Below are 16,584 nucleotides of genomic sequence, written 5' to 3'. Positions count from 1 at the left end.
GAATTTATCACCCATGCACCCTATAATATAAATGATATCTCCTATCTATATCTTATCGTCTACTGATATAATACATGTACTTAAATGTTTAAATCGGTTTGTATTTACAGAAAGAAATGAAATTGATTTTTTTATGAAATTGATATATTCAATAATTTCTTGATTAATTGATTGACTGGGATTTATTAAACTAAAGAATACACTTATTAACAAATTATTTTTACAATAAGGTGTAAGTCAAAGGCCTAGGTTAATATTACCTGTACCCAGTAAATCTGAAATAAAGACACATAAATAATAATTATTGTTAAAACAGTTTAAATAAAGTTTCATCATGATTAAAATAAGAATATGTGGGAAATACAAAATGTTCACCAATGAGTCAATAATCCAACAATAAAAAACAAACAAAAAGAAAGAAGAAATTCGGTAGGGGAAAATGTTTGCCTCAAGTTAGAAGTTACAGTAAAATCTGATGAAAGATTATACAATGTGTCAAACTTTTACTTGTCCTCAATCGAGAAATTTCACAAAATGCAAAATCTTTACAAATATTTTTTTTTCTAGTATTTTTCTTATAAATTGCTGGGTTAGTCTAAACCAAATATATGTTGATTTATCTGTTTAAATGTCTATAAAAGCCTATTAACTGAATATTATGAAAAATGAAGAAAATGAAGATAGGGACTACATCATTATCCATTGTGACATGCATAGTAAACATTGAATATGAGTGTACCTGAAATGGAATATCTTTTAAAGTGCATCTATAACATAACAGACACTAACAAAAAAAAAAAGATTGAAAACATGTGAAAAAGTCATCAATTAAAACAAATTCAATACAAGATATGAAAATAAAGTGTAACATGACCCCCTGTAAGCTATCATTTTATAAATAGTTAATGCATTTTTATAGCCTGATTAAAATCAATGATGTGACAAAAATTAGAGTTCATGCATCTCATTTCAGTTAAACTTAAACTAATACTAAGAAATCTTTCTCCACAGTCTGCTACCATAAAATGAGTTCAGTTAACTTTGTTTTAGTTTATCATAAATTCAGTGGTAATTTTTCAAACTGTCAGCACTTAAATTTGAAATTTTCTTCCTTTTTTATACTTTATAATTGCAATTTGGGAGAAATAAGGATTGTGTTTGAAAGTCCCATAATATTAAGAGCAGCTTTGGTAAAAATCCTTAATAATGTTCTTATAATTATTTTCAATTCACCCATATTTATTTGCTGGTCCATATACCAAATATTTCTATCCTGAGTGTCTATAAATGATTGGTTATAGTCCTTCATAGGTCTTCATCTTTCGATTCCTATAACACTCTATATTTCTTACAAGGTCTGGTCCATATACCTCCTACAAGGTCTGCTCATTCTGTTTATATAGCAAGGTCTGGTACATATACCCTCTTACAAAGTCTGCTCATTCTGTTTATATAGCAAGGTCCCTTTTATCATATGTTTCTGAATGAAGTTTAGCCACTCAGTTTATTTCCAATAATGAGGTGAAGTATGATGTATACATATTTCCTACAATAAAGCCTAAAACTCTATTTCTCACATGAGGTCTTACTCACTATATTTTCTACAATAAAGCCTAAAACTCTATTTCTCACAATGAAGTCTTAGTCACTTTTTTTTCTACAATAAAGCCTACTTTGAAACTCTATTTCTCACAATGAGGTCTTAGTCACTATATTTTCTACAATAAAGCCTAAAACTCTATTTCTCACAATGAGGTCTTAGTCACTTTATTTTCTACAATAAATAGATATAGGAAGATGTGGTGTGAGTGCCAATGAGACAACTCTTCATCCAAATAACAAATTAAAAAGTAAACCATTATAGGTTAAAGTACAGCCTTCAAAACGGAGCCTTGGCTCACACCGAACAACAAGCTATAAAGGGCCCCAAAATTACTAGTGTAAAACCATTCAAACGGGAAAACCAACGGTCTAATCTATATAAACAAAACGAGAAACGAGAAACACGTATATATTACATAAACAAACGACAACTACTGTACATCAGATTCCGGACTTAGGACAGGTGCAAACATTTGCAGCAGGATTAAATGTTTTAATGGATCCAAACCTTCTCCCTTTTTTTGAAACAATAGCATAACATCACAACATAGAAAAACAAACGATAAAATATCAATTGGCAGACTTAACTCAATCCAAAAAACGTATGATTACACAATGAACGAATAAATTTGATCTGTGATATCTGAATACAACTGCACAGTTAATTAAATATTAGAGACAAACATTCATGACCAAAAAGCTAACAAACAAATTCAAACAAAGCCATGGCAGGACATCACTGAGAAATATTTAACCAATCAATATTCACTTTAGAAAAAAAACGGTTTTAAAAAAAATAATTATAATCTTGAAGTTTATACAAATGTAGTAAGAATAAGTGAAAAATTGAAGATATTACAAATAATCAAAGCTGGTGTACAGACAAGATCCATATAAATAAAAAATAACAAGAAAGCATTATAAACAGTATCAACAGGTCAAATTAACAAGAAAATACGATTTGAGAGTACTCGCAGTTACTGACAGCTAGTTAAAAGTCAAAACCAATTAATAATAAAAAACCATGCATCAGAGACTAAAATCAACTAAAACACATCCCAGGGATTTAGTATTTTAACGTCATTTATAGTCAAAGAAGACATGACTTGTGCATAAAGCCTTATTCAATTTATGACAAAAGATCTCCTTGGAAAACACATCAATGAGACAGCAGCCCAAAGTCATATTTTACTAACAGATTTCCTTGGAAAAGACACTAATGAGAGACTGGTGCCAAAAGTCACAGATATAAAAAAAATCTCCTTGGATAAACGCCTCCGGGTGCGGGAATTTCTCGTTACATTGAAGACCTGTTGGTGACCTTCTGCTGTTGTTTTTTCTATGGTCGGGTTGTTGTCTCTTTGATACATTCCCCATTTCCATTCTCAGTTTTACATCAATAAGACAGCAAAGACACAAATGACCAAAGGGTTTCCTTGGGAAAACATGTACAGCAATAAGACAGCAACCCAAAGTCTAACTAAAAAGATCTCAAATGAGAGACTCCAACCTAAGTCACAAATAACCAAAAGATATCCTTGCAAATAAAATCATTGAGACAGCAACCCAAAAACCACATTTAACCAAGAGATCTCCATGGAAATAACATCAATAAGACAGCAATGCAAATTCACATATAACCAACAGATCTCCTTGTACCGGTAAAACACATCAGTAAGACAGCAACCCAAAGACACATATAACCAACAGATCTCCTTGTACCGGTAAAACACATCAGTAAGACAGCAACCCAAAGACACATATAACCAACAGATCTCCTTGTACCGGTAAAACACATCAGTAAGACAGCAATGTAAATTCACATATAACCAACAGATCTCCTTGTACCGGTAAAACACATCAGTAAGACAGCAACCCAAAGACACATATAACCAACAGATCTCCTTGTACCGGTAAAACACATCAGTAAGACAGCAACCCAAAGACACATATAACCAACAGATCTCCTTGTACCGGTAAAACACATCAGTAAGACAGCAACCCAAAGACACATATAACCAACAGATCTCCTTGTACCGGTAAAACACATCAGTAAGACAGCAACCCAAAGACACATATAACCAACAGATCTCCTTGTACCGGTAAAACACATCAGTAAGACAGCAATGTAAATTCACATATAACCAACAGATCTCCTTGTACCGGTAAAACACATCAATAAGACAGCAACCCAAAGACACATATAACCAACAGATCTCCTTGTACCGGTAAAACACATCAGTAAGACAGCAACCCAAAGACACATATAACCAACAGATCTCCTTGTACCGGTAAAACACATCAGTAAGACAGCAACCCAAAGACACATATAACCAACAGATCTCCTTGTACCGGTAAAACACATCAGTAAGACAGCAACCCAAAGACACATATAACCAACAGATCTCCTTGTACCGGTAAAACACATCAGTAAGACAGCAACCCAAAGACACATATAACCAACAGATCTCCTTGTACCGGTAAAACACATCAGTAAGACAGCAATGTAAATTCACATATAACCAACAGATCTCCTTGTACCGGTAAAACACATCAATAAGACAGCAACCCAAAGACACATATAACCAACAGATCTCCTTGTACCGGTAAAACACATCAGTAAGACAGCAACCCAAAGACACATATAACCAACAGATCTCCTTGTACCGGTAAAACACATCAGTAAGACAGCAACCCAAAGACACATATAACCAACAGATCTCCTTGTACCGGTAAAACACATCAGTAAGACAGCAATGTAAATTCACATATAACCAACAGATCTCCTTGTACCGGTAAAACACATCAATAAGACAGCAACCCAAAGACACATATAACCAACAGATCTCCTTGTACCGGTAAAACACATCAGTAAGACAGCAACCCAAAGACACATATAACCAACAGATCTCCTTGTACCGGTAAAACACATCAATAAGACAGCAACCCAAAGACACATATAACCAACAGATCTCCTTGTACCGGTAAAACACATCAATAAGACAGCAACCCAAAGACACATATAACCAACAGATCTCCTTGTACCGGTAAAACACATCAATAAGACAGCAACCCAAAGACACAAATAACCAAAAGATTTCCTTGTAAAACACATCAATTAACAATAAGACTAATAAGTCATAAATAAACCAATAGTTAAATGTAAAATATCACATCATCAGCACTTAACAATTGTTTGACTGAAAAAAAATAACAATTTATACTGAATGAAGCATTCCAAAATAAACGTAATTTTACAGTTCTGTAAATTAAGAAATTATTGCTTGCATTTATTATTGAATTTTATCATTTTAGACAAAAATGTGATTTATTTTTTGCGATTTTGAGAAAAATCATTTTTAGTTAATATAAAAAATTTCAAATGCTATTTTAAAATATTGCAATTATAACCCTGTCACAATTTCGCAATAATAAAAACATCGTAATAATTTCTGAATTTACAGTATTTAAAAGACATCCCAGTAAATGGTACTAACAATATTTTCAAATTCTGAGAATTAAACCACAGCTTTGATGTTTGGTATGCAATTAAGTAGTTTATTTACATCAACTGAAATAAAGACTGTCATATTCTGTGGATTTCTTGTTAATAGAAAGCATTTTTCCTTGTTTAGATATTCAAATTTCGTTCTTGATCTGAATTTGAGTGTGCTATAGAAACAGATATTAGTAATTTAAACCTTCCTCACTTTGTAAATTAAATAGCATGTAAATATTTGACCTTTTTTTTATGATAATCCTTTTTTTGTATGGTACGTGAAAGAAAATACTTATTCATTCTGGTTTATTTCAGATTGTGAGTACAGAAAATAAAATAATATGCATTTCATTTGTTCTTGCAAGAAAAACATGATTGATGTGAAATATAAGATGTTTATTTACTTCATATGAGATATAAAATGTCATGTATTAGGGTCGTTTTATATTCAGTAATATCTAACCTCTGAACCATTCATTTAACTTTTTGGAGATATTTAAGACCCAAGCAGAGATAGAAACTGTTTAATGTCTGTTGTTGTCACTTCTTTCCCATAAAATTCTATATTTTTCCCAGGTATTTTTTTATACATTCAATTATGCTTTTCTTTAGTCTTGGTGAATAGTATAAACACATTACCATAACTAGTTGTGCTTTCAAAGAACTTGTAATATACGATTTATTTCTAAACTTTTAACAAGAATGAAACGAATTTTTTTTGAAGAAATCTTTGGGTTATTTGTGACTTTGAGTACTGCCTCTTAATGGTGTGTTTTCTAAGTTGCCTCATTGGCAATCTTACCACATATCCCTGGTGGACAGTTGCTTCACTTTCAACAGTTGCTCCATAGCAAATCATACCACATATCCTTTGTGGCCAGTTGCTTCATAGACAATCATAACACATATCCTTGATGGCAATCATACCCATCTCTGATATACTTTAAACTAGTGCCACAACAAAGCCTGCAGTATTCATCTGTCAACAGCATGTAACAATGAGGGGAGCTAACCCATCTCTGATAAACCTAAAACTTGTGCCTCAAAAGAGCCTGCAGTATTCATCTGTCTACAGGCTAATGTCAGCATGTAACAATGAGGGGAGATAACCCATCTCTGATATTCCTAAAACTTGTGCCTCAACAGAACCTGCAGCATTCATCTGTCAACAACATGTAAAAATGAGGGGATATAATGCATCCCTAATAAACCTGAAACTTGTGCCTCAACAGACCAGGTAGTATTCATCTGTCAACAGCATGTAACAATGAGGGGAGCTAACCCATCTCTGATAAACCTAAAACTTGTGCCTCAAAAGAGCCTGCAGTATTCATCTGTCTACAGGCTAATGTCAGCATGTAACAATGAGGGGAGATAACCCATCTCTGATAAACCTTAAACTGGTGCCTCAAAAGAGCATGCAGTATTCATCTGTCAACAGCATGTAACAATAAGGGGACATACCCTATCTCTGATAAACCTAAAACTTGTGCCTCAAAAGAGCATGCAGTATCCATCTGTCAACAGCATGTAACAATAAGGGGAGCTAACCCATCTCTGATAAACCTTAAACTTGTGTCTCAACAGACTGAGACCAGGCAGTATTCATCTGCCAACAGTATGTAAAAATAAGGGGAGATAACCCATCTCTGATAAACCTTAAACTTGTGTCTCAACAGACTAAGACCAGGCAGTATTCATCTGTCAACAGTATGTAAAAATAAGGGGAGCTAACCCATCTCTGATAAACCTTAAACTTGTGTCTCAACAGACTAAGACCAGGCAGTATTCATCTGTCAACAGTATGTAAAAATAAGGGGAGATAACCCATCTCTGATAAAACTTAAACTTGTGTCTCAACAGACTGAGACCAGGCAGTATTCATCTGTCAACAGTATGTAAAAATAAGGGGAGATAACCCATCTCTGATAAAACTTAAAACGTGTGCCTCAACAGACCAGGCAAGAAGTATTCCTCTGTCAACAGCATGTAACATTAAGGGGAGATCACCCATATCTGATAAACCTAAAACTTGTGTCTCAAAAGAGCCTGCCTGTTAACAGCATGTTATAAAAGACAAATTCCACAAATGTTTTTTTTTTTAATTTAAATGTTGCATTCTAAATATGATACTGTGGATTCATTTATTTTCATGTGTATCAATTTTTGTGGATTGAGGAAAACTTGCATTTTCATGGATATTTGATTTCATGGTTGGCCAACCTCTGCAAACAAAGCCTATTATAAGTTGTATTTCATTGAACATTCACATTTACATCTGTACCCACAAAATCCACAAAAATTGGTATCCAACTAATAATAATGAATCCACAGTACTTTAAATAGAAAGATTAACCTAACTATGAATGATAAGCACTTTTTGTGCTGAGGCAAATCAAGGCTATTTAGTTTTTTAGATAAAAGGCAAAAATACTACATTGTACATAACTCTGCACAAAATCATCAGACTGAAACAAAATTTAAACTTGGACTGTAAAATGTAACTTGTCATGATAAAACTACATACAAATTATATAATCAATATATTCAAGAATGACAAAAAACTGTGTCAAGCAATTATTTTAGTAGATTTTCTAATTCAAAGGACCATAACTCTGAACAAAATCATCAGACCAGAACAAACTTTGATTTGTAACTTGTCATGATATAACAATACACCAAATATCAAATCAATATCTTCAAGCATGAAGAAAAAAAGTGTGGACTGTTGGACAGATCATGAGTGCAAACCTAAAGTCCCCTTCGACTTTGTCAGCATGTGACTAATAATCATTTATGGGGCAATATCTCCTGTAAGAAATCATAGGACATTTTTTGTACATCTTGTGTATTGATAATTTTAAAGAGGAGGTATGCTGTCAAAAATAGTATTATAATTAATACTATTAATCTATGTTTTTGTTTTTCTTTCAATGCTACATGTTTGTAATTAATATGCCTGTCTGTCTGTTTGTTTGTTTTTGTTGTGTATTTTAGTAACAAACCTATTGTTTGGATTTTAGACTAATAAAATTCTTATTCTTATTCTGTACTGCTGATAATTTTTGCCACTTAAATATATCTACCTTTTTACCATACAGTTCAAGATAATAGACAAAAAACCTAAAAATGAGTAGAAAATTGTCATCAAAGGGCATTAACCCCTCTTACATGTCTAAGAAGCCATCAATGAGAGTAAAATGACTTCTATGGACTTCTAAGGTCAAGGGTTTAGTGTTAAAACTATGGTCAAGGATTAGTGTTAAAACTATGGTCAAGGATTAGTGTTAAAACTATGGTCAAGGATTAGTGTTAAAACTATGGTCAAGGATTAGTGTTAAAACTATGGTCAAGGATTAGTGTTAAAACTATGGTCAAGGATTAGTGTTAAAACTATGGTCAAGGATTAGTGTTAAAACTGAGATCAAGGATCTGCATAAAAACATATTAATGTGGCACCCAATTAAACTGTATAACAACATATCTCGTTTCTCGTTTTGTTTATAAAGATTAGACCGCTGGTTTTCCCGTTTGAATGGTTTTACACTAGTAATTTTGAGGCCCTTTATAGCTTGCTGTTAGGTGTGAGCCAAGGCTCTGTGTTGAAGGCCGTACTTTAACCTATAATGGTTTACTTTTTAAATTGTTATTTGGATGGAGAGTTGTCTCATTGGCACTCACACCACATCTTCCTATATCTATATCTATATGACTCTTACGGATTTTCAAGGTCAGCAGTTAAATTAAAAGTCAAACTCACAATTAACTTATTTTGACAAAGTTTTTTTCCCATATTAAGAGGACATCAAGTTGAGAAAACAAACAAGCATCCAATTGATGTAAATAAAACCTAAATGTTGGTTAATAAATTCCTATTTAATTATTAAATGGTTTTATTGAAGAATGCTCAGGTTACCATTGATAGCTGATGATTACAATACAATTTCAATGAAGCTAGAATTATTACTTGTCACTGACATTCTATAAATAAGTTTTAAAATGTCTATAGACAATATTATATACAGATCAACCAGGTGAAAGAGAAAACTAATTAATTTTGTCATTTATAATAGTACTAACGTACTGTGCACTTTTACTGCAATTCAAAGTATTGAGTGAATACCTGTCAATTAGATGTCTTTACTCAGTTTCAGTTACATACAAATTAATAATCATTTTGAAATTAAATACAAATTTACAATCATTTGGAATTTAAATACAAATTAACGATCCTTTTTGAATTCAAATACAAATTAATGATCATTTGGATTTAAATACAAATAAACGATAGTTTTGAATTCAAACCAGATATTATTGTGTTTACAATGATTTTCCCACCAGGACTAAGGAAATCTAACTCTACAGTGATTTGATATCCCCACAGGTGGCAGATAGACAAATCAAATATTATATAAAATATGAATGCAACTTACTTTTTTTATTCAGTGAGATACAAAAAAAACATGTATTAATTTCAAATAAAGTATTTGAGACTCTGACCAGATGTTGTGAGTTTATGATTTCTCTTGTGAAGCAAAGGCCTCATTGAGAAAAAGTTGGCCCAAGAACACTTTTATTTAGTAGTTCATTTCTTTCAGACAAAAAATTCAAACAAAAACTAGAGTCTCTAAAGAGCCTGTGTCGCTCACGTTGGTCTACGTGAATATTAAACAAAGGCATCAGATGGATTCATGACAAAATTGTGTTTTGGTGATGGTGATGTTTTTGTACATCTTACTTTACTGAACATTCTTGCTGCTTACAATTATCTCCATCTGTAATAAACTTGGCCCATTGGAACATTTTACCCCTATGTTCTATTTATAGATGTGGTGGCCATCTTGATTGGATGGCAGGGTCATCTGACACATTTTTAAAACAATTTACCACAAAGAAGATTGTGGCCAAGTTTGGATTAATTTGGCCCAGTGGTTTCTGTAAAAGATTTTTGTAAAAGATTACTAAGATTTACGAAAAATGGTTAAAAATTTACTATAAAGGGCAATAACTCCTAAAAGGGTCAACTGACCATTTTGGTCATGTAGACTTATTTGTATTTGTGTTATTTCAAATAGAAAGGAAAAATATTACAGTCGTTTCTTATAATTTAATTCTAAATTCCTTTTTAAACGGAGTAAACCATGAAAAATGTTGATGACGTCACAGCCACATGACAAAATTATGCCTATGAGCTGATAAACAAAACAACATCTGCCAATCAGAAGACGAGTTACATTCAAAAATAAATTATTATTAAATTTAAACATATTTTATTTGCAAAATATCATGAAAAGGAATCAATAGAAACAAGTAAGTCCAACTAAGATTGTCTTCTCCTAAGATACAAAATCAATCACAACATACAAATACGAAATTAATTATTACATAATTCCAATCAGACATTAGTAATTTAAAAGACATATAAACAAACAATATAGAAATAGTGTGTGTTTGTGTGTTTGTGTCACTCTCTCTGTGTGTTTGTGTCACTCTCTCTGTGTGTTTGTGTGGAGTGTATCAAAGGCAAAGACGGTACCATTTTATCAACTTATCCAGAACTCTTTTTAAATCTATATTTAAATTTTGATAACATGTCTGTTTTTTGTACAGATATGTCTTTATCTATTCCAATGCCTAATAGTTAAAGAAATGAATGAGTCAATAATTTTCAAAAGTCTACAAATAGGTAACATAGTATGTCACCATTTCTTAAATGATATGTTGTTGTTCGCTCTTTGTATCTATGGTGGAATTACAAAGATAATTAGGGACGTTTCAGCTACATGCTTTATAAAACATTTGCAGTTTTCTTTTTCTGCCATAGTCCTGAAGAGATCCATTTTTTTCCGTTAATTTTATTTTTATTTTTAAATATTTGTAGCCCTGTTACAATTCTTGCAGCTTCAAGTAACATTTTTTTCTAATTTATAGTACATGTATTATAGTCTTATAGTCTTATGGAATAGGGGAGATAACTCTACATAATCTTGGCAGTATTTATTTTCTGTATCATAGTAATAGAAGAGGGACTAAAGATACCAGAGGGACAGTCATGTTCATAGATAAAAATCAAAATGACAATGCATGGCTAAAAAAAGATAAAAACAGACAAATAATAAAAACAACATAGAAAACTAAAATCAAAGCAAAATGAACCCCACCAAAATCTAGGAGGTGTTTCATTATAAGCAAAACAAAGGATAACAGACAGAAGTTTGCAAACTCAATATTATTTTTTTACATAAATATTATATAGGAAATGTAAAGCAAATGTGTATCGTCAAAACATGTTTAAAATTAATCTGTTCATTTGTTTTTCTCCTACAAATGATATCAACATCAAGAATCTAATTTTTTGTTTCAAGAAATTACACACTGGTTGACCTAAAGGTGTTGGAAAGAAGTAATTAAAGACTTGTCAATGGTCTAGTTCATAAGATAATTCCTCCGAAAAGTTGTTAATCACATTTCAATTAGTAGTATGTAGTTGTCTCCCTTGAGAACCTAAATTTGGTGTAAACATATGAAACCAGTGAACAGTTATCTAAGGTGAGAGTATTATTTAGAATTTAAACATCTGTTTTTGATTAAATCCTAGATTATCACAGCATTTCATTATATCCTCATCAAATGACCTAGTTCCACAAATTAGAATCATGAACTTATCCATAGTTTTACCACTGATTTCCTGTTGTATCAAAGTCTCATCAATTCTTCTCTCACAAACTTTATCTCCATATTGATAATTCTTCTCCTGTTCCTGAAATATAAAGTAGAAGGTCTGCTTATTCAAAGTATAACAAAGTCAGGTCATTTCAGTGTAAAAATAAGTGCAAAATTTCAATCAAGAAAAAATTGAATTGTTTCAATGGATTGTTTCAACTGGTTTATTTGTTCAACCAGATTTATTGATTTGTATGCCAGACATGCCTTTCATCTATAGAAAACTTATCAGTGATGCCTGAGTTAAAAAAGTTAAAACGCCAAAGATCATTTTATCTGACATGATTAATACTAACCTGGTTTAAAGCATATGTAACAGAGAAATTCCAGTAGCCTGCCCACCCATCTAATTCTGTCTTCATCAGTATATCTTTATAAGTGTGACAGCCATAGAGAAGGTGTATAAACGTTTCATCTTCTTCATTGTTCAGTATACCTTGTATAACCTGAGACATTGGAGCAATGCCTGTACCTACAGCTAGCATCAGTATACATCTGTACTGAAATATAAAATATATCAAATTTTCAAATCTATATCTTTAAGCATAACGAAAAAATGTGTGTAAAACTGATTATTTGAGTGAACTCTTAGTCCAAGGACCATAACTCTGTACAAAATTATCAGACCTGAACAAAATTCAAAATTGATCTGTAGCTTGTCATGATAAAACAATACATGTACACCAAATATCAAATATAAAATCAATATCTTCAAGCATGAAAAAACAAGAATGTGTCCAAAGTACACAGATGCCCCACTTGCACTATCCTTTTCCATGTTCCATGACCATGAAATTGGGTAATAATCTAATTTGGCATTAAAATTAGAAAGATCATACTATAGGGAACATATGTACTAAGTTTCAGGTTGATTGGACTTTAGCTTCATCAAAAACAACATTGACCAAAAACTTTAACCTGAAACTCCCACTTTCATTTTCTATGTTCAGTGGACCATGAAACTGGAGTCAAAAGTCTAATTTGGCTTTAAAAGTAGAAAGATCATATCATAAGCAACAAGTGTACTAAGTTTCAAGTTGATTGGACTTCAGCTTCATCAAAAACTACCTTGACCAAAAACTTTAACCTGAACGGACGCACAGACGGATGAACGGACACACAGACTGATGAACGGACGCAAAGACAGATGAACGGAGTCACAGACCAGAAAACATAATGCCCCTCTACTATCGTAGGTGGATCCTAGATGGGTCATAAAAATGGAAAACTGATTTGCCAGATTGACGGATTGATGAACTGACAGACAGCAGACAGACAGACGACTAAAGTGTATTTACTTTTCCAGGGGTATAATCCAGTGATCCAAAAGGTCCTCTAATGTCTACCTCATCTCCAACTTTCCAGTGGCGGATTATCTTTGACATCTTTCCATCTCTGTAAATCTGAAATATTTAGAATTTCAAATTATACAAATCTGCCAAATACTTACAACAATTCACTAGATCTACTGCTAGTTTCCATAGGTCAAACAAATTTGAGAAAATTGGTTAACAAAATAGCTTTAACATACTTCTGTTTTGTCATACAAGCTTTAGTGAGCTTGATGAATTGAATTCAAAAATGCTCAAATGGTTTTATAATGACCATGGTTGAAAATAATAATTTGTTAAATTATTCTAACAGATTTTACTCCAATCTTTAAGTCAGGTTTTATTTGGAATGATAATGGTCGTAATTAGATTGAACATTGAAAACATGTCACAATGTACTTTTATGCATCTCAATAGAAAAGAAGACAGTGTCAGAAAAATTAATTGACATTAGATAAATTGGTTAAATCTTGTGAAGTGCAGAATTTCTCTGTCATAATCTTGAAATTTCGATAAATAAAGATGCTTATATAACAAAGGTGAGCTGTCATTATAAGTTATATGGTCACTATTGATCCTATACTTATTTATTGAGGGTTAGTAAAAAACAAAGGGGGTGAGGTCAAAACCAAATCTCCTAGTGATTTTACTCACCTCTATGTTCTGTAGGGGGGTCAGTAGTGAACTGTTTAATAAATTTATCGCAAATGGGAATTTTTGCCACATTTTTTTGAACAATAAACAAAGACTCACAACAACAGCAATAAATAAGGTCAATATCAACAGTAGATATGAAGTCATGAACCCATATGAAATTTACTAACACCCTACAGGTTCATAGGGGGAATTGCATGAATTTGTTTAACCAATTACAACGTCATAATTTACCCATGGTGCAATCAAATCTGAACACCCTACTACAAGACCAAATATTACTGGAGGTGAAATGCCGTAGTTTACAGAAGTAGAGTTTGAATTCCCTAATAAATAGTTTACAAGTCAAATATTACTACTGTATTTTGATTTCTGAATGCCATACTTCAATGTTAACAGATCAAAGTTTACAATGTCTGAATCAGACCTTCTAAAGGTGTCAGGTTAAATATTACTAGACTAAAGTTAAATAGCCCTGCTACAATGGTGACCCCAGTCTGAATGCCATAGGTCATAGACAATAAGTAAAATATTACTAGACTAAAGTTAAATAGCCTTGCTACAATGGTGACCCAAGTCTGAATGCCATAGGTCATAGACAATAAGTAAAATATTACTAGACTAAAGTTAAATAGCCCTGCTACAATGGTGACCCAAGTCTGAATGCCATAGGTCATAGACAATAAGTAAAATATTACTAGACTAAAGTTAAATATCCCTGCTACAATGGTGACCCAAGTCTGAATGCCATAGGTCATAGACAATAAGTAAAATATTACTAGACTAAAGTTAAATAGACCTGCTACAATGGTGACCCAAGTCTGAATGCCATAGGTCATAGACAATAAGTAAAATATTACTAGACTAAAGTTAAATAGCCCTGCTACAATGGTGACCCAAGTCTGAATGCCATAGGTCATAGACAATAAGTAAAATATTACTAGACTAAAGTTAAATAGCCCTGCTACAATGGTGACCAAAGTCTGAATGCCATAGGTCATAGACAATAAGTAAAATATTACTAGACTAAAGTTAAATAGCCTTGCTACAATGGTGACCCAAGTCTGAATGCCATAGGTCATAGACAATAAGTAAAATATTACTAGACTAAAGTTAAATAGCCCTGCTACAATGGTGACCCCAGTCTGAATGCCATAGGTCATAGACAATAAGTTAAATATTACTAGACTAAAGTTAAATAGCGCTGCTACAATGGTGACCCAAGTCTGAATGCCATAGGTCATAGACAATAAGTAAAATATTACTAGACTAAAGTCAAATAGCCTTGCTACAATGGTGACCCAAGTCTGAATGCCATAGGTCATAGACAATAAGTAAAATATTACTAGACTAAAGTTAAATAGCCCTGCTACAATGGTGACCCCAGTCTGAATGCCATAGGTCATAGACAATAAGTAAAATATTACTAGACTAAAGTTAAATAGCCCTGCTACAATGGTGACCCCAGTCTGAATGCCTTAGGTCATAGACAATAAGTAAAATATTACTAGACTAAAGTTAAATAGCCCTGCTACAATGGTGACCCAAGTCTGAATGCCATAGGTCATAGACAATAAGTAAAATATTACTAGACTAAAGTTAAATAGCCCTGCTATAATGGTGACCCCAGTCTGAATGCCTTAGGTCATAGACAATAAGTAAAATATTACTAGACTAAAGTTAAATAGCCCTGCTACAATGGTGACCCAAGTCTGAATGCCATAGGTCATAGACAATAAGTAAAATATTACTAGACTAAAGTTAACTAGCCCTGCTACAATGGTGACCCAAGTCTGAATGCCTTAGGTCATAGACAATAAGTAAAATATTACTAGACTAAAGTTAAATAGTCCTGCTACAATGGTGACCCAAGTCTGAATGCCATAGGTCATAGACAATAAGTAAAATATTACTAGACTAAAGTTAAATAGCCATGCTACAATGGTGACCCAAGTCTGAATGCCTTAGGTCATAGACAATAAGTAAAATATTACTAGACTAAAGTTAAATAGCCCTGCTACAATGGTGACCCAAGTCTGAATGCCTTAGGTCATAGACAATAAGTAAAATATTACTAGACTAAAGTTAAATAGCCCTGCTACAATGGTGACCCAAGTCTGAATGCCATAGGTCATAGACAATAAGTAAAATATTACTAGACTTAAGTTAAATAGCCCTGCTACAATGGTGACCCAAGTCTGAATGCCTTAGGTCATAGACAATAAGTAAAATATTACTAGACTAAAGTTAAATAGCCCTGCTACAATGGTGACCCAAGTCTGAATGCCTTAGGTCATAGACAATAAGTAAAATATTACTAGACTAAAGTTAAATAGCCCTGCTACAATGGTGACCCAAGTCTGAATGCCATAGGTCATAGACAATAAGTAAAATATTACTAGACTTAAGTTAAATAGCCCTGCTACAATGGTGACCCAAGTCTGAATGCCATAGGTCATAGACAATAAGTAAAATATTACTAGACTTAAGTTAAATAGCCCTGCTACAATGGTGACCCAAGTCTGAATGCCCTACAACATAGACAATAAGTAAAATATTACTAGACTAAAGTTAAATAGCCCTGCTACAATGGTGACCCAAGTCTGAATGCCATAGGTCATAGACAATAAGTAAAATATTACTAGACTAAAGTTAAATAGCCCTGCTACAATGGTGACCCAAGTCTGAATGCCATAGGTCATAGACAATAAGTAAAATATTACTAGACTAAAGTCAAATAGCCTTGCTACAATGGTGACCCCAGTCTGAATGCCT

At 32.7% G+C, this 16,584-nt stretch overlaps 1 protein-coding gene across 1 annotated transcript in view; it reads right to left on the bottom strand.

The window, feature by feature from the left end:
- Positions 1-8,976: 8,976 nt before the first annotated feature.
- The window catches only part of LOC139518888 (NADH-cytochrome b5 reductase-like), a 149,763-nt gene continuing 142,155 nt past the window's right edge, over positions 8,977-16,584 (bottom strand). The window contains exons 5-7 of the mRNA XM_071310564.1: positions 13,123-13,227; positions 12,121-12,324; positions 8,977-11,861 (exon numbers count right to left, since the gene is read on the bottom strand). Coding sequence (XP_071166665.1) covers positions 11,664-11,861; positions 12,121-12,324; positions 13,123-13,227 — 507 coding nt within the window. The 3' untranslated portion in view covers positions 8,977-11,663. The remainder of the gene's footprint in view (positions 11,862-12,120; positions 12,325-13,122; positions 13,228-16,584) is intronic.

The sequence above is a fragment of the Mytilus edulis genome, chromosome 1 (genome assembly GCF_963676685.1).
Source record: "Mytilus edulis chromosome 1, xbMytEdul2.2, whole genome shotgun sequence".
In the NCBI taxonomy this organism is placed as follows: Eukaryota; Metazoa; Mollusca; class Bivalvia; order Mytilida; family Mytilidae; genus Mytilus; species Mytilus edulis.
The sequence above is the reverse complement of the archived record's forward strand: the minus strand, read 5'-3'. Positions and strand labels throughout refer to the sequence as shown.